Source organism: Rhinolophus hipposideros (genome assembly GCF_964194185.1).
Source record: "Rhinolophus hipposideros genome assembly, chromosome: 6".
NCBI lineage: Eukaryota > Metazoa > Chordata > Mammalia > Chiroptera > Rhinolophidae > Rhinolophus > Rhinolophus hipposideros.
Window position 1 is genome coordinate 29,904,410 of NC_138052.1, and position 23,029 is coordinate 29,927,438.

A 23,029-nucleotide genomic window follows, 5' to 3' on the forward strand; every position below is an offset into this window, starting at 1 on the left:
TGGCTTCCTGCAGAAAGTAATTTGCTGCATCGGAGGAAGCAATTGACGTTAGGTGCTTCTCATTTCAACACAGAATTGCAAAATTGGACCCAGTCATAAGACCTAAATTAACATAGAACCTTTATTCCAACAAACTTAGTGTTTCCGTAGCTGTATAGCCTATTTCTTCCTTTTTTTCTATGAGCATGTCTGAGCTGCATCCCCTGACATGCTGTGTCAAAGTAGGTCAACTTAGACAAATTGAAAAGTAGAAATGCGAGTTTATGTCTCTCGTCCTCCCTTATGGAAAAATATTTTGTAAGGAACTAATAATACATGGAGACTTGAATGGAAGGAAGTATTTCGGTTTTCTGATCTTGTTAACAAAGGTCATTAGGTTTGACTCGGGCCTTTGTCTCAGCAATCGTAATTCCTAAGGGTTCACTTTTGGCATGTAATCTAAAATGAAGGGAAAAAAATGCCCCTAAGAAGTTAATTACACTGAAAGTTATGACAACAACAACCACAACAAACAGTAAAAGCCTAACGAGGAAATGGCTCTCAAATATGATGCACCAATAAATTAAAACTAGCTAATGTTTACTGAGCACTATGTGCCAGAAACTGTGTTTTAGTGTTTTATAAAGATCATCTCATTTAATCTTGATAATAACTGCCTTATCCATAAGCTCAGTGTTGCAGAGTAAACGAACCCGTGGACCAGGGCCAGAAGGGGGTGTAGACACATGAAAAAGGTCAGTCGTTAGGGTGGGAGAAATGGTGGCTAAATTTTCCTTTAACCTTGTTGACGTTATATTTAATGTGTATGTGAGAAATAAGAAGGGAAAAACACTATTTTGGTACAACACAACCCACTAGGAATTTTGGTGAGAAAACTTTTGAATTTTTGTGGTTGAGGGGAAAAACAAAAAGGGGTTCCACTCAGAACACAGCAAATAAGCAAGCTTTGTTCTAGTTTGCGGTTCACTGAGTTCCCAGCCTCTGCACCTTGGGTACGGCCGACGTTACGCAGGGTGGAGGGGTAGACCTGTGTGGTGAGCAAGTCAGAGGCAATGCAGGACCATGGCCTCGATGGTGGGCTTGCAGAGCAGGTGGGGCGATGTCTGGGGTCGATGGTCTAGTGCCACACGAGCAATAAATTCTGTGTGTCCCCCTTCTTATGTGGCATTTTAACAATCTTCTCTTCCAGTCTCGAGAACTGCAGACTCTACATAATCTCCGTAAACTCTTCGTCCAGGATCTGACTGCCCGGGTTAAAAAAGTGAGTGCTGTCTTATGTGAATGGGACTGAGAAGAAAAGAAAAGATGGCCAGAATCATTTTCAGTTGAAGTGTTACTTGCTTAAATTGGGGCTGGTTATGCTTAAACGTTAATTACTTCATGCCAGGGAATGTTATTAAAAGAATGTGCTAGAGGCAAAAATCACTGGGGAACATTTTTTCATCTGAGTTTTCCTTTCTAGCACAAGGAGGTTATAATCTTTTCCCAGGCCTTCATTTCAAATGAACACACATTTGTTTGACCATAGTGTGAAAATCACTGCACGATGCAGAGAAAGCCTAGACAGTTCTCGTCAGACAGCGTTCCCCAAAGCCTGGTGAACAATGCTATACACCTAAAGGAGATATGAGGCAGGTGGCCATTAGGAGGCCCGTGGGGCGAGGCCAGTGTAGGAAGTAGGAAGCACTGTAACGTCCGGTGTCTTAAGCTCTTTCCAGCAACCATAGAAGTGGTTTTCAGTGTTCTGTTTTGCAGATGTGGAGACAGGCTCAGAGGTTAAATAACTTGCCCAAGATTGCACAGCTGGGGAGAGCCAGAGATAGGATTGCATGAGGTCCGAGAACCTTCTAAGTCTGAGCTGCTTTGATCTCGGGGAGTTTTCCGAGGTTTAAGGAGGGCAGTGCCTTTGCCAGTCTCAAGATCTGATAAATTTCAAGAGTTTACCCAGCACAGCACTCAGATGGATTAGTTTGAGATGGATTCATTAAGAATCTTCATGGAAGTGGAAGTGAAGGGACAAGCAGAGGCCACTGAGAGTCCCAGTGATAGCATAATAGTTTCCTGTCCACAGCTTGGTGATTTGTTATCCCAGTCGTGATGTTTGAAATCATCTTTAGGTCTTGGGTTTATGTTTCCACATTGTTTTTTCTTAGTAAATTTTGGAACACTTCCTTTTGGAAAGAAAAGTCTCTATTTACCTATCTGTAAGGGAGAGGTATATTTCACAAAGAGAACTAATGTGTATTTTTCAAGAGATTTGAAGTTTTTCCCCCTAACCCTCTAAAAATAACACTTGACATCAACCAAGGAAATTATTGGGAAGGTCATTGAGTCTAAATGTTTAGAACCTGTTTATTTTCATTTTCAGAATAATGTTTGGTGTGATTGGGAACTTAAAAAAAAATGATTCAGATTGTATTGTCCACACTAAGCTGGGGCTGGGGGTGGCAACGTGCAGGCTTGTCTCGCTGACCCATTGGTGTCAATGCAGAGTGTAGAGCTGGACAGCGATGATGGAGGGGGCAGTGCTGCCCAGAAGCAGAAAATTTCCTTCCTGGAGAATAACCTGGAGCAGCTCACTAAGGTTCACAAACAGGTAGGAGTCAGCCGGCTTCCTTCTGCTTCTCTCTGTCCTGGAAAGGAGCCCCGCCACATTTGGCCACAATGCGGGGAGATGGTTCTGAATTGGAAGAATGTTAGTGCTGGAAGGGTCCTGGGAATCCTTTGGTCCTCAGTGACTTCCCTTATGTATAGAATACTTTCATTTTATCAAAGCCAAATGTACGGAATAGAGTTTGAGTTTTCTGGGGCTTGGGGAGTGGGATGTTGAGTCCTGTTATTTCAGCCTGCCTCCAGCCCCAACCCTAACTGGCCTCAGTGTCTCGCATGATGTCCCCGAGGCCCCTCTGGATCCAAAGACTCTGCAGAAGGCAAAGTGGAAGGACTGCCGAGCTGGTCCGTGCCCCTTGCTTTGACAGACGAGGACACTGATTTGCTTCATCCCGTGGTTGGGAGAACCAGGGCCAGGACTGGCCCCCTCTCTGCTCTGTCACTCTATCTCGGGTATCCTGTTAAGTTCTTGTGATGCCCTGGACCTTGTGTAGAGTCTCAGAGAGCAGTAACCATGTCCAAACCTACTGGCGATTTAGGCAGACTATTTGTTTCCTTTCTGTTTGAATGCCGGGATGGTCATACCTGTTTTCCCCAAATCCTAAAGATTTGGGATATGATAGAAAGGGTCCATCTTTATGGGCTACATGGCTGAGGGGATGTCATTTCTCTTTGACTTAAGTGCTCTTCAACTTTACTGACGATGACATTGTTCCCCAGAGGGAGGACCACAGATTCAACCTGGTTGAAGTCATCCAAACAAACCGTTGAGAAATGTAACAGCAAAAACTCCCAGGGATTAGGGCTCTGAAATTCATTAATTGTTTTACTTATGCGTCAATGAATATGTATTAAAAACCTCCTGTCTGCCAGGCACCATAGCTGGTGCTGGGGATATTATAGGGGTGAAGAACGCACATGTGGACCCAGGTGTAGTTTAGCCTTCATGTAGCACTTTCTGATTTTCAAAACTGTTCTTTAGATTCCCACTGCGGTCCTGTTATATCCTTTTTTATAGAGAAGAAGCCCTAAACTTGTAGTGGTTGAATGACTGGCACCAAGTCAGACGGCCAAGAAATAATAGCGCTGGCTCTGGAGCCCACTCCTGCCCCAGAGTGAGCGTTTTGCTTCTTAACTGAGGCTCTTAAATCATGAAAGAAGGAGCAGTACCCCCAGGTTACCTGTTACAGAGCGGGGTGCAAACCGGATGCTGCTGTAGGCAGTGGGTCCTCCATGGAAGGAGGCCTTCAGAGGCTCTAGAACGTGTGTCTTGCAAAAGCACGTGAGTGCTTCTGCTTTCCATTTCTTAGCTTCCACATGCTGACGTCAGAGTACTCAGTTTTCTCCCACTTTCCCCGCCCCCCACCCAAACAAGAGAGGAGTAAATCCTGCCCAAGCCTGCAAGTTGCCGGTAACTAGAAATGGCTTTTCATTTTATTCTACACCCCTTCCCCCTTCCTCGTACCTGTGAGTCCTGTGTGTAGAAAATTGGAGTCCCAGAGTATGGGATTTTTATTTCCCTTTGCTGCTCCCAGACTTGATGGTCACAGGGACTTAATACCCGACAGGCCCAGGCCGTGGGCAGTAGTTGCAGTCTGCTGCCCGCCGCTTTCCTGTCGCGTTCTCTGCCCACCGCCGCCCTCCCCGCTGTGGGTCTGCCCCTCCTGCGGGCGCCACTGCCCTCCTGGTAACTCAGCACGCCCCCCGTCCTGCCCGCAGCTGGTCCGGGACAACGCAGACCTGCGCTGTGAGCTGCCCAAGCTGGAGAAACGGCTGCGTGCCACGGCGGAGCGCGTCAAGGCCCTGGAGAGCGCGCTGAAGGAGGCCAAGGAGAACGCCATGCGAGACCGCAAGCGCTACCAGCAGGAGGTGGATCGCATCAAGGAGGCAGTGCGGGCTAAGAACATGGCCAGGAGGGCCCACTCGGCCCAGATCGGTACGTGCCCTGCCACTGTCACAGGGGCCCTCAGTAAGAGGGCAGGAAGCACTAATGCCCTGGAGCATCTGAGAAGCTGCGTTCAGGCCACAGGACCCTCCCAGCACCCTGCACTCCTCCTGGGAGAGCGGGAATGTCAGGCACCCACTTCCTTACACTGAGAGATTCCAGCATACGTTGTGTTCTTCAAAGCTGCTGGGCTGAGGAGAGAGGCCGGCTGGCTTAGGCCACAGGCAAACGTGTTTGGCTGTAAACAGATACCATCCTCCCAGATATACCAGAATATACAGCTGTTTCTCAGGGAGGCCCGAAGGTCCCTTCTGCCCCGCCCTGGGTGGAACCCTGAAGGAGCTGTATGTAGCCAGAAGCCTCAGAAAAAGTGGCTTGTAAGTGCAGGTTTGGAAATGCCCGGCTCCCAGCCTAGCATCAGTGAGCGGTGTACGCTTCCAAGCTGGGGGTGCAGCCTGGACATTTAGCCCCTTCAGGACCTAGATTTGGGCATTCTGCATGTGCAGAGAATGAGAGTGTAGCTGCTGAGGCCTACTTCCCAGGATAGAATCACAGGAGTAGAAGGGATTTAAGGATGTTCTCTAGAGGACTTGTTAACAAAATGGAAATACCTCCAATAACATATAATATTACTTACTCCTCATCAGATAGTGCTGTGCAGATATTCTGTAAACCAGCAACTGCATGTTTCTAGTTTTAAAATGTTGCTTTAGATTAGTGGTTCATTGGATTTTATACCCTTTGAATTTATTAATTTTATACATGTTGTAAACCTACTGAAAACTGTAGACCCTATCCCCAGAAATATGTGTCACAGGCAGAATGCTGCATCCAATGGCAGGGGCTACACAGATGCCCTTGGAACCTGTGGGGGCCTGTGGACCTGCCTCAGATAAGACGGCAAGCCCTTTGTTTCTAATTTTTCTCAACATGAATTAAAATAATTGATAGGTAAGTTCTTTCTGTCTCCTAAACATCCGGTGCCCTGGATTAGCTAATTGTACTAATAGGAGAGCATACCTCCCGTTTTCAGAAATGTCTGGTGGTCAGGAACTGTGATGTTGATAAGAGTCGTGCCTCTGGGTCTTCACATGTGGACCGGAGGTATCTGGCTGTGGCTGTTGAAGCCCTTTCTGAATGTCTCTTCTCTCCTTTCTGTCGGTTGGATACAGCCAAGCCCATCCGCCCTGGACACTACCCAGCATCGTCTCCAACGGCCGTCCATGCCATCCGAGGGGGAGGAGGCAGCTCTTCAAACTCTACTCACTACCAGAAATAAATACGAAGTGAGTCCGTGGTGTTGGGTGGTTTCTGTCCAGGGCAGCCCTGGGCCAGATCCCTGTCCCTGCTGGCTCCCAGACATACACGTGTGGGTCCCGATTAGACGGGGGACAGCTCTTCTCCACTACAGGACGTGGGTTATCAGGGATCTGAGCATATCCTCAAGTCAATCTAGAGTCCCAGTGTCTTCTACCTGGGGCCACCTGGTGCCAGCATCCCTCCAGGGACAGGTGAGGGTGTGGTGAATGAGTCAGCTGAGTTTTCCTTTGTCTGTGGGACTCCCCTCTGTAGCTGGCATCCAAAAGGGCATTACCCGTTTGTCAACGGCTTTTACTCAGAACAGACAGACGTGGGTGGTTAAGTCTCAGGAACTTAATATGAAGAGCCAAAAATAAAAAGAAAAGAGTCACATAACAGAGTCAGATTTTTGTAATGACTCTCTGAACTGAATGAATGCAGTTTTTAAGAATTATGCTAATTTTATCTAGGTAGAGCCAGAACGCTTTCTTTGAGATGCTGGGCTGTAAACTTCTCCTTCTGCAAGCCACACTCCCAATATTGTTCTATCAGCAAAAAGGGAGAAAAAAGTGATATGCTTTTGGAAGAGAGAAGGAGAGAGCACAGGCCTATCCTTTTGTACCTAAATAGAGAAAAGAAGTTATTGGTTAGACGGGGCAGTCAACTAGGTGGCCAGAAAACTGTTTAGAAAAACTGACTTTGTGGATGGGAGGAGGTGACTGCGAACGTCCTTGGACTCCAAGCTCTCACTGAGGGAGCTGTCTGCAAGGTGGGTGAGCTGGCACAGCAAAGCCTCGATGGCCAGGGCGACTTGGGAGAGCAGGGGTTCCTCATCCAGACCTTTTTGCACCAAGGTAAGGAAAGTGAATCGAAGAGCCCTTACTCAGGAGAGGCGACAGCCCTGCTCAGGAGGAAGCTTGGTGGCTGCACCCGATGACTTTCAGCTGTGCTGTCCCAGACGGCATTCAGGGAGCAGGACGGGCTGGTCAGAGTAACAGGAACAAGAGGGAAGGCCGAGCCTGCCTGGGAGTGGGCAACATGTCCACCACTGTCTGCCATGTCCTAGAAGGGTGGGTGGGAAATTATCCTGGCAGCAGGCCACCCCATTCAGATCTGACCTCCACCTTCAGTCAGAAATAAAATAAAATTGGATATTATAAAATTGCTTTTGACTGCCATGTGGTCAGTTTTGGGCTTGACGCTGGAAGGAAACTGTAAGATCAAGTTGGGCAGCTTAGAACAGAAAAGCCGAAAGCACTGTTTCTTGAACTTTGGTAGGTGTCGCCATCATCTGGTGCCTGGAGACCCAGGCTCATTGAAGTAGCATCGGGCCTGGGCCTTTGTACTTTTACTCAGTACCCCAGGTGGTTTGGTTTGCCACCAAAGCTGGAGAACCACTGTCCTAAAGTAAGAATGGCTTACACAGGATGGAAGTGTAATTCTCTATCATATAAAGGAAATTTGAAGTGGTCTGTCAAAGGCTGGGAAAAGGACTCCACAGTGATAACAGAAAACTAGCCTCTTAAATTTAGACTCACTATCCTCAGCAAGTATTATACCGTCCTTCCTCAAAGTCAGCTCAAGGCGGCCAGCATGCCTTAAACAATTTATGTTTGAAGTACAGTAAGCAGAGAGAAAGCAGGGCAGAGGCACACGCAGCTCTCCTGCTGAATCAGCTTCCTTTAAGCAACCTTCCCAGAAAGTCCCACACATCCGGCTGCCCACATCCCTCTGGTAGACCTGAGGCACGCAGCTATATCTAGCTGCAAGGGAGGCTAGAAAACACAGTCTTTTAGCTGGGCGCACCCCTGCCCCAAATAAACGTAGTGTTCTGTTGCTGAGTGCAGGGAGATGGATGGTGGTATGGGCAGCCAGCACTATGCATGTATTACACATCTAATGCAGCAGCACGGTGCTACATGTAGGATCTACATTATCCCGTTTGAGGTAAGCACGCAAAGGGTTTTGTGCTTGGCTCCCAGCGTGGTCTTAACAAATATTCCAGCCCTAGGCCTTCTGGGTCCAGAGACTGCAGTGCTTAGTCACTTCCCTAATGCTGTCCCCAAAGGCCTGCCACACCCACATTTGAGGTGAGGTACTTACAGCCAAATGTTGGCCACTCCTCACCCAAATATCCTCCTCTCACACCAAAGAATGAAAATCAGTAGGTCTAGTGAGACGTTCAAGACCTTCAAAGTCACAGAACCACCCTCACCCATCATGGTGATTCTTTCTTTACTCAAAGTGTTAATGAGTGGTTGTGTGATTATTTTATCTGAAATTGGAACCTTCTTGACCCACTTTATATATACGTACAACTCCTGTAGCTGGGCGCTTTTCTCAATGTCCCCTTTCCTCTTGTCAGGATGGTGGTGTGGTTACCGTGCCCAGCTTTGAACAAGCGATCTGGTCAGTTTCCAGTTTTCCACTTTCTTCAAGTTATTTCATCTCAGAGTCAGTTTCCTCATCTGTGAAATAGGAGAATCCTTTCTCTGCGTCACTTGCATTGATATGAGGACTAAACGCGGTCATGCTTCTAAGCTGCTTGGCGTACAACAACTGCTCAAATAAAATGTCAGCTTCTCATATAGATTAGCAGTGCAGTGCTTGGTACATAGGTAGTTGATAAATGTTGCTTTATAATCTCCTTTAATTCACGTAGTTGTTACAAAATAATTTTTAGTCTTCTCTATAGCTGTAGATTATAACCACTGAGTAGGCAAGGGCCATATTTGAGTATCCTGTTTGCTGCTATGAGCAGATAAAAGGGGTTTTAAAGTTACTTATCATTTATTTACCTAAAAGTTATTAACAAGGGCATTGACTTTTTATGAAAATGACCAGGCGTTTGTCAGTGGAAGAGAAAAATAAAGGATAGTAACCAATGGAGTGTGCAATCATAATTGGAAGTGAGGAAGGAATCATTCTTAAAGAAATAACTGGAAATATGGAGTTTATTGTTTAGATGAGATAAAACCCTTTTGAAATGGTATTTCTGGATCCTTGGTTTTCTAGTCTGAAGTGTGTCTGCCATGGGTGGAAGTGACCTCAGCTGCGGACTCTGCCCAGCCCTCCTGGTGGAGCCAGAGCGGCACATTCACACTTGAGGGGCATTGGGATATCTTTGGGATTTCCTCCTGCTTCATTTCAGGGTTCAAGAAATATAATCACAAGTATTTTGGTGTATTCTCAAGGTTTCAGAGGAACGGCAGGTGTAGAAATCAAGATATATAAACCAGCACGTAGAAATCAAAAGAACCCAGGGTAATTCTGGCTGTCTCATCTAGTTCATTCAAATGTAGGGGGCTGCCTCATGGGGTAGGGGACCATATTTTTCAGACTCCAAAACTGGACATGGGACAGTATAGTGCAGTAAGCAAAGGAAGGACATGGGATATGCGATTGGCCAGACCTGGGTTCCAGCCCTGGCCGTGGCTTTACTCCTGTTTGACATTGAGCCAGTTGTTTGATTTCCTTCGGCCTCAGTTTCCTCATTCACAAAATGGGATCAAGTATCGAGAGCGTGTTCTGTACTTGGTTTAACAGTGAGTGACACAAAGAAGGCCCTATTCTTGCACAGTGATGTTTTTTTTTGGGGGGGGAGTACCGAGAAAGAACATACAAACAAGGTAATTTCAAACAGTGGTAAGTGTTTTGAAGAAAATAAGAACAGGTTAATAGAACAGAGATGAGGGATGCTTATTTAGAAAGATGGGGAAGTGACATTTGAGCTAAGAACTGAGTAATGAAAAATGGCAGTCCCCCAAATGACCTGGGACAGAGTGACATACACTTGCTGGAAGGTGGGAATGACTGTGGCATATTTGGGGAGCCATGGAAGGCTGATAGGGCTAAAGCACAAAGAACAGGAAACCATCATATTTGGGGTTGTGGGAACTGGATAAATGAGGCCTAGGAGACCCAGGTGAGCAGTTTAGAGCGTAGTCTTAAGTGCGCGGGGCCACCCGCGGGGCTTTGGGATGGAAGTGATGGGACCTGGTTAGTGATGGGAAAGGGCCATCCTGGGCTGGGCTCTGGAGAAAGGATGGCGGTGGGGTGAGGATAGATAAGGGCAGGGGCTCCTCTAGGGGCCTATTGGGAATGTCTACATGGGAGAGAATAGCACGGGGTGAGGTGGAAGCAGGAGAGATGGTGGCAAGTGGTCAGAGTCAGCCCGTGTGTGAGAGCTGAGGGTGGGAGCAGGAGGTATGGGTGGAACCCAAAAGTGGTTCCTAGGTTTGGGCCCTAGCAACCAGGTAAATGTTGGTACCTTTTAGCATGACTGGGAAAATTGGTTGATGAGCTGGTTTTATAGAAAAACTGAGTTTGGCTTTCATCATGCTCCTGGTTATGAAATGCCTTAGACTTGCAGCCTAGCTCACCATCCAGTGTATATGTTGAATAGGCAGTTGGAGCGATGCGTCTGCACCTGAGGAGAAAAGTTGGGATTGAGGTGGTAGAGACGTATGACCTGTCCCTTGTGTTTAAGGCCATGGGTCTGGAGGCGGTAACTTGGAAGATGGGTGGAGAGAGGCAGAGAGGTGGGGGAGTTAGACCAGGCCCCTGGACTGATCAGAGAAGGGAGGGGGCACCAGCAGAGGGATCTGAGAAGGAGAATGTGAGGTTTGGGGAGGCAAAGTGGAGACGTGGTTCCTAAAAGAGGTGGTCAGCTGTGTCAGCCGCTGCTCAGAGGAGGAAGATGACAACAGGGATGGGATGGCTGGTGAAGGCCCGAGGGCTGTGGCCTCCAGCCCTCAGCAGAGGGGAAAGCAAGCCCGATTAGCTGGGAGGGACCAGAGAGAATGAGGTGGAGAAGCAGGCTCAGCAACTGCACCATCTGGGAGTTTTATTTGAGTGGACAGGGGAATGAAGGGATGTAAGGTTAAGACGGGGATTGCACTTCGGTTTTAAGATGTTTGCATTTCGTTTTTAAGTTGGGAGCTATTATAGCTTACCTGTATGCAGATGGTAACGATCCAGCCGAGAGGGGAAATGGATCATGTCAGAGACGGAACAATGATAGGTACAGAGTACTGGCTACATCAGAGGTCCTGTGATCCAGAGAATAAGTCGAGGCACCGCTGGACCTAAGGTGACGAGAAGGCAGAGTAGAGAGTACAGATGCTGGTAGAGGTGGTGAATGGGGTGTGTGGGGAGGTGAAAAGGGTCTCATCTAAGTGCTTGTTTTCTCATGCAAGTAAGAAGCCACGTTATCAGCTGAGAGGGAGTTGCAGGCTGGAGAAGAGAGGAGACGTGAAATAGCCCTCTCAGGCAGTGCTGCGAGTGTATTCCAGGCCCCACGTTTAATGCAGATACCATTTAAATACTTGTCCCGCTTCCTGGTTCTGAGGGCCATGGAATTTTGCTTCCTTTCCCCTCATGCTTTATCAAGCTGGTGGGCACTTGTTCAGATGTGTTCAACAGATGGCGCCAGTGGGGCATTGCTGAAGCCAAGGCTGTTTTCTGAAAGGCTTTGAATGGTCTTTTGGTTTTCCTGTATTTAGACCATTATTTCTCAAACTTGAATAGCAAATAGAGTACTCTTAAAGGAGTAAACTTCTCATAGAGTCCCAGCGTGTAGTTAAATTATTTCAGTATGATATTTAAGTATTTGCAAATTTAAAACACTAGGCACTCCCTGTGCTTACAGATCTTACACAACTCTCACGTTAAAACACATGTACAAAAAAAAAAAAAACCCACATGTACACGTTAAATTAAAATGAAACCACAAATCAAAAATCTAAATCACCAACCGTAATGTAATTTAAGGAAAGGTGATCTTTCGCTGAAAATAAAGAGCTAGGCACAGGGGACTCTGGGATGGGTTGTTTCTGGAAGCGTCTGTCAGTCCTACACTTCCTTCTGTGTGTCATGATGTAACTCAGTTCTTTTCCCCCTTTCTCTGCATCCTAGCAGGCCTTCGTGTCATTCTGGCCTCTCAAGGCTGGCACACCTCATTTTCCTTTCGAGTTCAGCTCTTTTCCATTTTAGCCTGAAGATGATTAGCATTGTGAGGAGACGCGCCAGCTCAGTCACAGTGTGGAGGGCGTGTGGGGCTGAAGTGGCAGGAATGGCTGGTTACAGTCGTCACAGAGCATCTGTGAGGTTGGTGCAAAAGTGATTGCGGTTTTGCCATGTTTAACCTTTTAAACAGCAGTTACTTTTGCACCAACCTAATAGAATACGCGTGTGTAACGCTTCAGGTTTTTGTGGCAAGAAAAAAAAAGGAAAATATCATGATATGAACCAAAGACACAGGGAAGCCTCTCATTGTGGTGGTACAGATGAACACGCTGGTATGTTGGGGACCGCACTTTTTAAAAAACCATATGTATTCAATCTAGAATAGTCATAGCCTACTTCATCAAGTTTTGGTAAACTTTTGTCAAAGTTTATTTGTAAAATCACAATGTTAGAGTCAGAAGGGACTTATTACAGGGCATTTGAAGGAGCTATTCATGTGCGTACACTGTGTGCCTTTTCATGTTGTGAGGCATAAAGAAAACAGCTGTAGAAAAGGACTTGTGCAGTTTATAGCAGGGTCCTCTAGGTGAATGTAACTATAAAAAACCATCAAAGGAGCCTGGGGGCTCTGTTCCGACCCACATGTGTCTGCTTTGTGTGCCATTCCCTGGGTCAGTGACAGTCACTGTGGGATAGCTCTGTACTCTCCTCGTCAGGTTTCAGCACTTCACAACCTTTATTGTGAATATATTTGTTAACAGAAACAATACTTTTAACTTTTTAAGTGGTGGGATGGGAGCAGACACGTAACAAGGGTCTATGGACTTTCACCACCATTCCCTTTTGCCGGCCTGACCTGACGGTCAGCTGTGACCGAGGCCCTGTGTTGCCCTGTGCTGCTACACTCAGCAGCTTCTGCCTGTTCCACTTGGCCCAGACACTGGGAATGCGCAAATGACTTTCTACTCCAGGAAGTCTTGTCACAGTAAGCCGTACAGTATTTTCTAGCCTAACATTTAAACCTCAGGTTTCCTAGGCTCTGAATGCCCCTGGCCATTTCCCCACATCCACTACTCTCAATGAAAGCCCTACGCTTTAGGTGCACTTAGACTGCTGGCTCTACTTTCTTTGAACTGAGAAAGTTCCTTCTCTGAACAGCCTCCGCCCCCCCCCCCCCCACATTGCTTTCCTCACTCCATCCCAGGCAGAATGGATTTCTCTCTCTAAGCCCTTGACTAGACCTACAAGGCCTTTCCTATTTATTCCTTAGGTTCAGGCCGAGCTTCCCAAGTTGGCACTTACTCATTTATTCGCTATTTGCTTTTCTGACTCGCTGTCTTTCCTTGTTACTCTTTTCTCTGTCTCAACATTTGGGTCCGACCTGTCTTGCACTATTGTTAGAGTTCACCTTGATTCTCCTGGTAATGATACCTCAATCACAAATAAAAAAATATTTACAGATGATGCACAAAGTAACTTTTGCCCACAGCAGAAATGGGTTCACTACATACATGGAGGGTGGGCAAGGAGTTGCTTTCAGATTTAGCCCTCCGAAGCAGTGAGGCCGAGATGTCTCATTTACAGCAGGTCACGTGGTATCCTTAAGCCACACACATGGTCTACATCTAAACTACTGGACCATTCAACGTGCTACTGCTACAGTCCTAGCTAGGAAAAGATTGAGTCACAAGAATTTGTATGCAAAGGGGGCTCTTTGCTACAGGCAGGATAGCTGGGTGATTGTGGGCTCAGGGTCTGGAGCTGCACTGCCTGGGGTTGAATCCATCCTGGCTTGGCCACATGCTGGGCCAGTTACTTCATCTCTGTGTTCCTCAGTGCCCTCTGAAATGTGGCCAGTGGCCGTTCCTGCTGACAGGGAGGCTGTGAGGACTAACACAGGAATGTAGACAACGGAGAGCTTAGATGAGTGCCTGGCACAGAGCAAGCACTCAGGTCCGCCTGTGGGGACTTCATCATCATCTAGTCCGGACTCATTCTACCTTCTGCTTTCTAAAGAGGCACAGTGAACCGTGAAGCTCTTACGGCTTGTTAGTGGTAGGCCCTAGAGCTCTGATCTGCTCGCTATGCAGCAGTTTTCAAAGTTCTTGGCCTTAGGACCCTGTATATTCTTAAAAAGTTATTAATGACATCAAAGAGCTTTTATGTTTCTGGGTTATACCTATCTATATGTTTTATATTGGAAATTGAAACAAAAATTGAAAAGACTACTACTGTTAACATAGATGCCATTTTTAATGAAAAGTAATTATTTTCCAAAACAGAAAACTTAGCAGACAAGGGCATTGTTTTACATTGTTACAAATCTCATAGAGAAGTAGGATCACAGTAGTATCATCACAGGTTGGTTCTGGGAATTGAATGAGATGGTGTGAGAGGAGTGAAAAGTCATAGAAAAGTGCCTGGCAAAAACTAGGCCATCACAAATACTAGCCAATGTTGTGGTCTAAAAAGAATGAATGAGACAAGACTTGAAAGAGAGAGGATAGAAATAACGGCAGCTGGACACTATTGCACTGTACAACTTTGAATCTAGCCTCGTGGATTCAAAGGGAGGAAACATGGAGGACCTGAAAGAAATAATTCCTTATTTCGTCTGCGGTGTCGTGGGCTGCTCTACTTGAAGTCTTCTCGATGTCATGTTTCTCAGCTGTAAATTCAGAGCAACTGAAATTGTTCCTCCACAACAGATTGTACTAATTCTCCTGTGAGATAAATCTACTTCTATTCAGTGGTGATACGTAAAAACACAATTGTTCATTCTTACAGTGTGAGGATTGAATTGTAGAAAAGCAAAAGGAAAGATAAAACTGTGTACTGTTCGGATTAAGTGTAAATCCATGGCAAGCAATTGCAAAACCCAGAGTTGGGGTTTTGCAAAAAGGGGGGATCTCTAAATACTTTTTGCAAACCCTTATATAATTAGCTCCTTCAGCCTTCCCCACCCCTTCTAAAGAAAGGTGATTTTATTTCCTTCTAAATTTGGTCACGCGTTGCCATTCTGATTTGGCATCTCCAGTTTGGCAGAGACCCAGGGACAATCCAGTCAGGTCACTTGGTCTAGTACCTGCTGTCAGGCGAGTGAGTGACTGCTCTGAACCATCTCACAAGGTCAAAAGAACTGGGTTTGAAATGTCCTGGAGACTTGCCAACCTATCCGGTGGGTCAGTCTGTGTGATCAGAACAGTCATAAACAGTTTCTCTTGAAGCTAACCCATTTACCTTTATAAGTTATATCCATTTTCTCTCCCAAATTTGTCTTGAGTAGATGGACATCCAGATAGTCGGGGAATGGATGGGAATATCCTAGTTGGATCTGTTTTTCTTGGGCTTGCTGGAAAGACTGCTTTGGCAGACACGCACGTAAAGATCTTTAACTCAGGATGAAGAACAACCTCTTCATGATAAAGGGCCTTTTATTGGTGGAGTTCCTGTGTTTCCTTTCGGCAACCGGTCACAATTTCAGTTCTCTTCTCTCATCCCCCAAACGGTGACTAAACTAAGCAGGTTGGGCCTTCTTCGTGGCCCCCTGTTTCTTCTAAACTGTTAGCCCAAACATGCTGAAGCTCGCACAGGAGGGCAGTGAGGGGTTTGACTGAAAGGCCTTCTTGTGGAAATCATGTCACTTCATGGTCTGCTGGAGTTATTGGGGCCGCCTCGTTGAGTTTGGCTCTGTCAACATCTGTTGGCAGCAGTCACTGCATTAAGCCATAATCCGACAATTTACGGGATGTGCTCAGTGCCTCCCTGCTTCCAAGCACACAGGAAGACCGTCTCATCTGAGCAGGGTCACCTTTATGTGATTCTGAGACGATGTGCTTGGGAAAATGAACCCGTGAGGAAAGTGAAATGGAGGCTTCAGTGGTGGTCTTCAGGAAGCATTTCTGGGCCTATTGGTTTTCAGCTCACAATGGATTTACATGACAACTATGGCCACGCTTTTAGGTTTTTCATTTGTGGTCCTTACCAGAAGCATAAAATCTCACCAGAAAGGCTAAACATTAAAGATGTCCTTCTCAAAGACAAATCTATCTGTGACTTCTAAAAATAATGTAAATATAAGGTTATTGAAACCATTTTTAATTGAGTATCTTTGTAATTGTGAGCAGTTATACTGTTGAGCAAGAGATAGTAGTTACCAAATGAGTTCCCTGAGTATTTTTTGTGTCAGGGATGAGGTGATAATTCTTAAAAAGAACTGATTCTCTTTTTTTCTATTCAATTTCTGTTCTACTCGTATATTCCTCTTTTTTTTTTTTTACCCACTTTGCTGTTACCTACTTTTGTAATTCCTTTCCACACCCTGATTTTTTTCTATTTATTTATAATTTTCACCCCTCTTTATACAAAATATGTGAAGTTGCTTACATTATTATAACTCATAAATCTGGAGAGTAAAGAGACAAGAATTAGAGAGAGAGTACTGTAGTAGGAATCGGAGATGTTTACCCCAGTTGCTCACTGAATCTGCATCCGAACCTTCTAGAGGCAAAACAGAAAACACTGTGTCAGGTTATTCTTTTTAAAATCAAAAGAGTAGTTGGGTTTTTCTTTGTCGTAGTTCCTGTGCTGGGCACTTCCCATGGTTTTCTCAGGGATGAGGCTCTACTCAGCCCTGTGGTTGTCTCCCACCCAATAGCCATGAGCTCTGCGTAAAACCCACAGGCGAGGTCACAGACAGGCCTAGGGCTTCAGGGGGAACTTGAACTTCTTCGTTTCTTGCTGACAGCTGACTTTATTGAATTGGCCCAAAGGCCTGGCCTCTGGGTCAGGACTAGTCCAGTCTTTGGTCCTGGAGACCTGACTCATCAGGTGACCATCTGGTGGGCAGTGGCGTGAAATCAAAGGGAGCACTGGGCTGAGTAACTTCATTACCCTGTGCAGGTGAAACAAGCCTTTCGGGGCTGGGCGCCTCTCTCTTGGAGAGATTGCCTGGGGTAGGGGCTATGTCTGACTTTCCGTGGCATCCCAAGCGCTGGCCAGTGACAAATGGTATTCGACTTCCCCCTAGGAATGAGAAAATGCGTCATGTTACCCTGAGTATCCATAGTGTCAATAGATACTGACTTTTGGAAGAGACTGTTGTCAGGGCTAAACACTTAAAGCCAAAGTAGTAAGTAGGAGGCTGTGCTATCCAAGCAGCTGGCCACTGAGCACTGGAAATATGGCCAAGTTCAAGTGACATGTGCTGAAAGTGTAAAATATACAGTAGATTGCAAACACTGGCCAACAAAACTGAAATAGCTCAGTAGTAATATGTAATGTAAAATACCTCAACATGTAATGCTGATTACGTGTTGAAATAACATATTGAATATATTGTGTTAAATAAAATATATTAAAATTAATTTTACCTGTTTCTTTTCACTTTTTAACATGGCCACTTGAAAATTTTCAATTATGTGGCTTGCATGGTATTTCTATTGGACAGCTCTGGTATAAATATCTAGAATTTAAAAACATGTTTTTCTGGGAGGAGTGAATTTCCCTGTGTTCTCTAACACCTGTGTTCTCTCTTTGGTTCTCTTTCAACAGATCTGACTCCACGTAGCATGTCAAGGACGACATTAATCACCAATTCCTTTATTTTTTTCCCCCCTCCTACACAATTTCCATTTTCTTTCACACTTGCTTACCCCAGCCATCTGCAGTATACCAGTTTCAGGTATTTGAGCTGTGTAGAATTTCTGTGTACAGCTGTGTGCTTGGACTTTTCTCTTCCTGAGAAATCTGAAGGGGATGATTACAGAAGATCCACTTACTCCTGGAAACCATTGCTGCGGAGCCGGCCTCGGGGCCTTGGGTGGTCTCTGGGCAGTCCTTGGAGCCTCCTTTCTCGGCACAGTCCCAGCAAACGCCCTAACGTGCCATGATCACGACACTCTGCCGCAACTGTCTGGTTTCCTGTAAAATAAACACGTGACTTTATATTTTTAGGGAACAAAAAAAAGTGCTGCTATCGGGTTCAAAATTTTCATTCTGAACACTTTTCCAAAACAAATTACTCCAAGGAAGCATTTTGAATACACTGGTCACATCTTTGGATCTGTAAAATACACCTTTTTAGTACGGCACCCGTTAAAGTGCAAAGCAAATTTCTTCAAGGCAGAAAAACAATCTGACAGTAGCAGTGTAGATTTGTTCATTCAAATACATCTGTGTAAATGCGAAAAGTCATGAAATTCACCTCTGGGCTGCTTGCTATTGAACCTGCAGCAACTAGTCTCAGCCAGCCCGTCATTCCTTCAGAAGTGTTGAAAATGCTGCTAAGTCGGGGAGTGAAAATGGGCCTGCCCCCCCCCCCTCCCTGATCCTATTAGAGCTGGCATTGGGATGGCCTCTTTCGCTAGGGAACCATCTTGAGCCTTGAGGGGGTATTGCTGCCAAAATCCAGGATCATTCCAGTGGTTGAAAGAGGAAGCCCTGGGGAGGAAATAATTGACAAATTTTTGTGCCTATGAATAAGTTGCCATGAATAAGTTATTTTAACCCATCGTTGCTGACTGAGTTCTCTCTTTGGCATCAAATAGATAGGTTTCATCATCTTAGAAGAAATCAGAATGGGTGTTTTTTGTTTTCTTTTTTTTTAATATTTAGCTACTACTGTATTCAAATACATGAATCTAACGCTGAATCAACCCTTACTTCCAGGTGTGAATATTAAAATGATTGATTTCCAAGTAGTAAAATTTTAAAGGGAAACTGACAAGGATTCAATTAAATTGGTCTTCTGTGCTTCTACTGTTTTGACAAATTCGAGGGTAAGTCAATGACAACCAAACCAATCTCGGTGAAAAGCACCCATCCTATCATTGTGCTTGCCCAAGATGAGCGAGCTGGCACTGTCCCTGCTGCTGTCACCACTAGAATGAAATGAATGCCGGGGGAGATACTGGGCTTTCTCGTGGCTATGTGGGTGGAAGGGTGTGTGTGTGTGTGTGTGTGTGTGTGTGTGTGTGTGTGTGTGTGTAAGAGAAAGAGGGTAAATCACTAAGGACTGTGAATTGACTTCCAAACTCTTGTATAAAATTCCCTAACAAAGCAAAACTGCTTTGACTTAATTTATTTGTTAAATGTTGCACTTTTTTTATGTGTGTTTTGTTTTTTGGGGGGGGGGGTAAGGAGAGAAGAGGATGAATTCTACTGAATTATTTATTTGCTAAAGATGACAGTTTTGTATTCGTTTGCATTTGTAACATTCTGTTTGATTTTATGTTGTTGCCACAGAAATAAAACTACTGGATTGCTATTTGCAGTCTGATAGAAGGGTCCTTAGGGCAGGTTTTGCAAACCTCATCAGGTGATAACATGCCGTAGATTATAACTTTACATCTGATTTTAAAAGCTAAAACATTACATTGGTCTTTGAGAAGACTGCCAATTAATAATTGTTACACCACTACTGTCTTACGCAACTATGTTACTTTGTGTTTGGAAATTGAACAAACGTCAGTAATTCCGTTTTGGTTCTCTTGTTAATAGATAATTTTAGACTTTTTTTCCAAAGTAATTTTTCCCTGGGTACCCGTTTTCTACTTTAAAGAATTGCTTGGTCCTTTCATGTTTCAAAAAGAAACATTCACTTATAATTCTTTCCATATTTCTTGATCTCTACAAGGGACTCAGAAAATTCACTTTACGTTTATTCACAGAGAAAGTTGGCTTTGATGTCTCTTAAAGATAATTCTGCTAGTTGCTGATCAGCCAGTCAGTTCACCTAGCTTTGATCTTTATAGGACCTCTAAACTAATTTTCCTTTATAGGACCTCTAAACTAATTTTCAGATTATTGGAACGGATTTTATAGTATATTCAAATGGATCCCTAAATATTTGTGTAATAAGCTAACATCAGGACTATATACTCTGTAGGCCACTTACTTTAAAAAGTCACATTTATGTAATTTTTGTATTTTTAGACTATTTCTCCTTTACATTTGGACTCTAAATGTGAAAACCACACTTCTGAATGGCTGAGCCTATGGTTATATTTCTGGTTGTATGTTGCTTTTTGCGTGTGTGTGTGTGTGTGTGTCTGTGTATGTGTGTGTGTGCATTTCTCTATGAATAATTTTATATATCATGCTACTTCTTGAAAGTGTACTCTCTGATTCTATAAGGGAATACCAGATAGTTTATACAAATAATCTACCTGCAAGATAGTGGATTGTTAAATTAGAGGAATGCTGTTTGGGATATCAAGATTTATGGTTGGAGAATAAAATGCGTGTTTCGGTCTGTTACTAGAAACTTCTGTATAAATGCGTCATCTCAAAATACTTTAGTTTGTTGAATGGCAGTTAGTAGGGAGAACAATAAGTGTGAATTAAGACTTAAAGAGTATTATATGATTAAGAAAATTAGAATTCATAGATGTATTGGGATAAATGAAGAAATAAAAATGTCTGTCTAGAATGTAGCATCTAGTGTATTTTGAAGCCCTAAATGCACACAGGGAAGTGACATGCCTGTCCAAGGCCATACCAAGCTATCACAGGACTCGCAGAGAAATTGTCAGGTCTTTTTCCTACAGGAATAACCGAAAACAAATAAAAGCTCTTAACAGTCCCCAATTTGAAGGGCATTTTTTTTAGCATGGCAGAAGACATTTGGACTCTGGCTGAATGACGTACTGGGGGAGTTTCTCCCTGGCAGGGGGCAGGGGGAGAATTTTACTTCATCACTTCATTGTCTCACCCTTGAGCAAGTTGAGGGAACCATCATAGTCGACAATGGCTTCATTGAACACTACAATTTACACTTTTCAAAAGTATTGAACAAGGGCCTGGTCATTGCCGAAGGAAGCACCTCTCCATGAAGCCGGCTTACACATTTACAAATTGTGTATCTGTTTTAAATACTTTTCATTGTGTGCAGATGTAAGGGGAATAGGGCACTCTGTAGAATTATTCATGTCTAGTTTGTAAAGTATGTAGCGTGTACTGCAGATGTGTTCTCCGGGCTTTATGTATCTGTACAGTAACTTTCATTTAAAAATTGTGGACACTTGTTTTGGTGATTTGAGGGGGGAGAATGGCAGTTTATATCAAGTAATGATGCTGTAATATAGTACATACAATAAAATATCTGGAAGTAACCCTCCTTGGCCCATGGAAAATTTGGTTATCTTCTAGGTTCTAACATGAAGATGTATGGACACTGGCAGACTGCATGTTGTATAATTTGAAAAATACTAAAAGTGGAAAATAAAATTGAACTAAACTTTGGTTGCTCTGATTTTTCTTATTTGAGTCACCCCAAAGGTACTCTTATTTAAGGCTTCAGTGCCAGTGTCAGGGTGAGATGTTTTCTGGCCTCCAGAGGAGTTCATTTCAGTGGGTGGAGCTCACATTCAAAGGCTGCGCAGTCAACCTTGAGCTGTTTGTCTTTTTGCCTCAACATCTGTTATTAATATTTTTTCATTGAAGAACTAAGAAAACCTGACATTTGTTCCTTCGCTGAAAAGATAGCAACCGATGTCAATAAGCGTCTTCCCTTTTTAAGGTAGAATTGAGTTAAAGCTCAGTAGACCCGTGGATTAGCTGAGTTTCTGAAAGGAACTTACCCTAATGTTTCAGAGCATTGGAGCTCTGTATTTGTTGAAGGATTATTGGTATCAGCTGAGAAGGGTTGGGGTGTTTGTCTCGCCCATTAAGCTACTGATCATTAGTATTAAGGTGCAGGTCTGAGCACTTGTGAGAGGATGCTGGCGTGTGAAGCCTTTGGAGAGTAACACATGGCAGAACACAGGCTTATTTTTGCCTGCTCTCTGAGCAAGGAGACTTCCCTACCTTGGGTCCTGGGGTCCCACATGCGGAACCCGTGGCCACATGCGGAATTTTGCATGTAAAACACTCATTCTCACTCTTGGTTTGGTCGGTGTTGCATGTGAGCCAGACAGTAAACTGCTTTAATCAATCAAAAGTGGGAAGGATGGATGCCAAATGAACATTTTATAAGTGGAATTGAGGGCACGGCAAATGATGTGCTTTTATGATGTCTTATCCATCCTGAAATTGTTTCCCAAAGAACTTGGAAGAGGCAGTTGCCAGATATTGGATTGATTAAAGGTGACTTACACAGTAAAGCTGCAAACGTGGTGGATAAATAAGCAGAAGCCTGTTTATTTGTAATGGGAAAGCAGTCCTCTGAAAGAACCTGATTAGAAAGCAAATTTCACTATCAGTGGGAAATGACCCCACAAACCCCAGAACGCAGAGGCTCTGCAATGCAGTAGCACTGCATTGATACCCACTGTTCCCAAGATTCCCGCAAGTCTATCTCGAGGTTTCCTGTTCCCTCGTGCTCTGAACAGTGTTTGGGCTGGGTCTTGGGACTACAGGGCTGGAGCATCTGTGGGAGAATGTGGAACTAAAGCTAAGATCTGCAAAGGCAATTACCGGTGACGTGTGCCTTGGCAGGTTTAATTCTAGCACTTGTGGCAGGTTACGTCTTGTGATTTGTCTTATATACCTACTAAAGTAACAGAAGTAGGAGGCGTCTCTCGGATGACACATCAGATGAAAATGTGGGCTCATGCATGGGATTTTTCCTTTCCCTTTGGCATTTGGTGGTTCTTTATCCAATCTGCAAAGAAAACATCAATTTCTGTGTGGTTAGAAAGGCTCAAAATAATGAAAGACTCGCTGGTAACCCTTGTGGATGGCGAAGGCTGGAATTTTCCATCTGCTTAGCTTCCTCAGTGCAAAAGGAGTTTGTTCTAGAGCTCCTCCCGTTCCAGCCTACCCCCGCCCCACCCATGACCAGACTACAATTAATTCTCATAGTAGAGCCTTCCAAAAAAATGTACCTGCAACCATGTTTTACTCCTTCAGCATGTACAAATGAAGTTAGAGCAATTGGCAGGCTCGCTCCGGATGACATGTAACGCCCAGAACCTCATAATGCCCAGAAAGCTGCAGTAAGCAGCCAGTTAATGGGAGAGACTTCTGGCGATGCGCCAGACACTGTTTTAAGTACTTTACATGCATTAATCCATCCAATCCTCCTAATAACCCCATGAGGTAGGCACCATTATCTCCACTTTCCCTGGGAGGAAACAGGCACAGAGAGGTTAATTTGTCCCAGCCAGAAGGAGGAGTAGCCAAGACTGAAACCCAGGTGGTCTGGTCCCAACGTTTGTGCTCTCAGCAGCTAGTAACACCCCCTCTTAGGACAATTCTGTGTGTGTG

At 44.6% G+C, this 23,029-nt stretch overlaps 1 protein-coding gene across 1 annotated transcript in view; it reads left to right on the forward strand.

The window, feature by feature from the left end:
- KIF5C (kinesin family member 5C) overlaps positions 1 to 21,064 on the forward strand; it is a 143,273-nt gene extending 122,209 nt beyond the window's left edge. The window contains exons 22-26 of the mRNA XM_081052323.1: positions 1,190 to 1,261; positions 2,492 to 2,596; positions 4,330 to 4,546; positions 5,728 to 5,841; positions 17,375 to 21,064. Of these exons, the coding sequence (XP_080908449.1) occupies positions 1,190 to 1,261; positions 2,492 to 2,596; positions 4,330 to 4,546; positions 5,728 to 5,834 (501 nt within the window). The 3' untranslated portion in view covers positions 5,835 to 5,841; positions 17,375 to 21,064. The remainder of the gene's footprint in view (positions 1 to 1,189; positions 1,262 to 2,491; positions 2,597 to 4,329; positions 4,547 to 5,727; positions 5,842 to 17,374) is intronic.
- Positions 21,065 to 23,029: the final 1,965 nt, after the last annotated feature.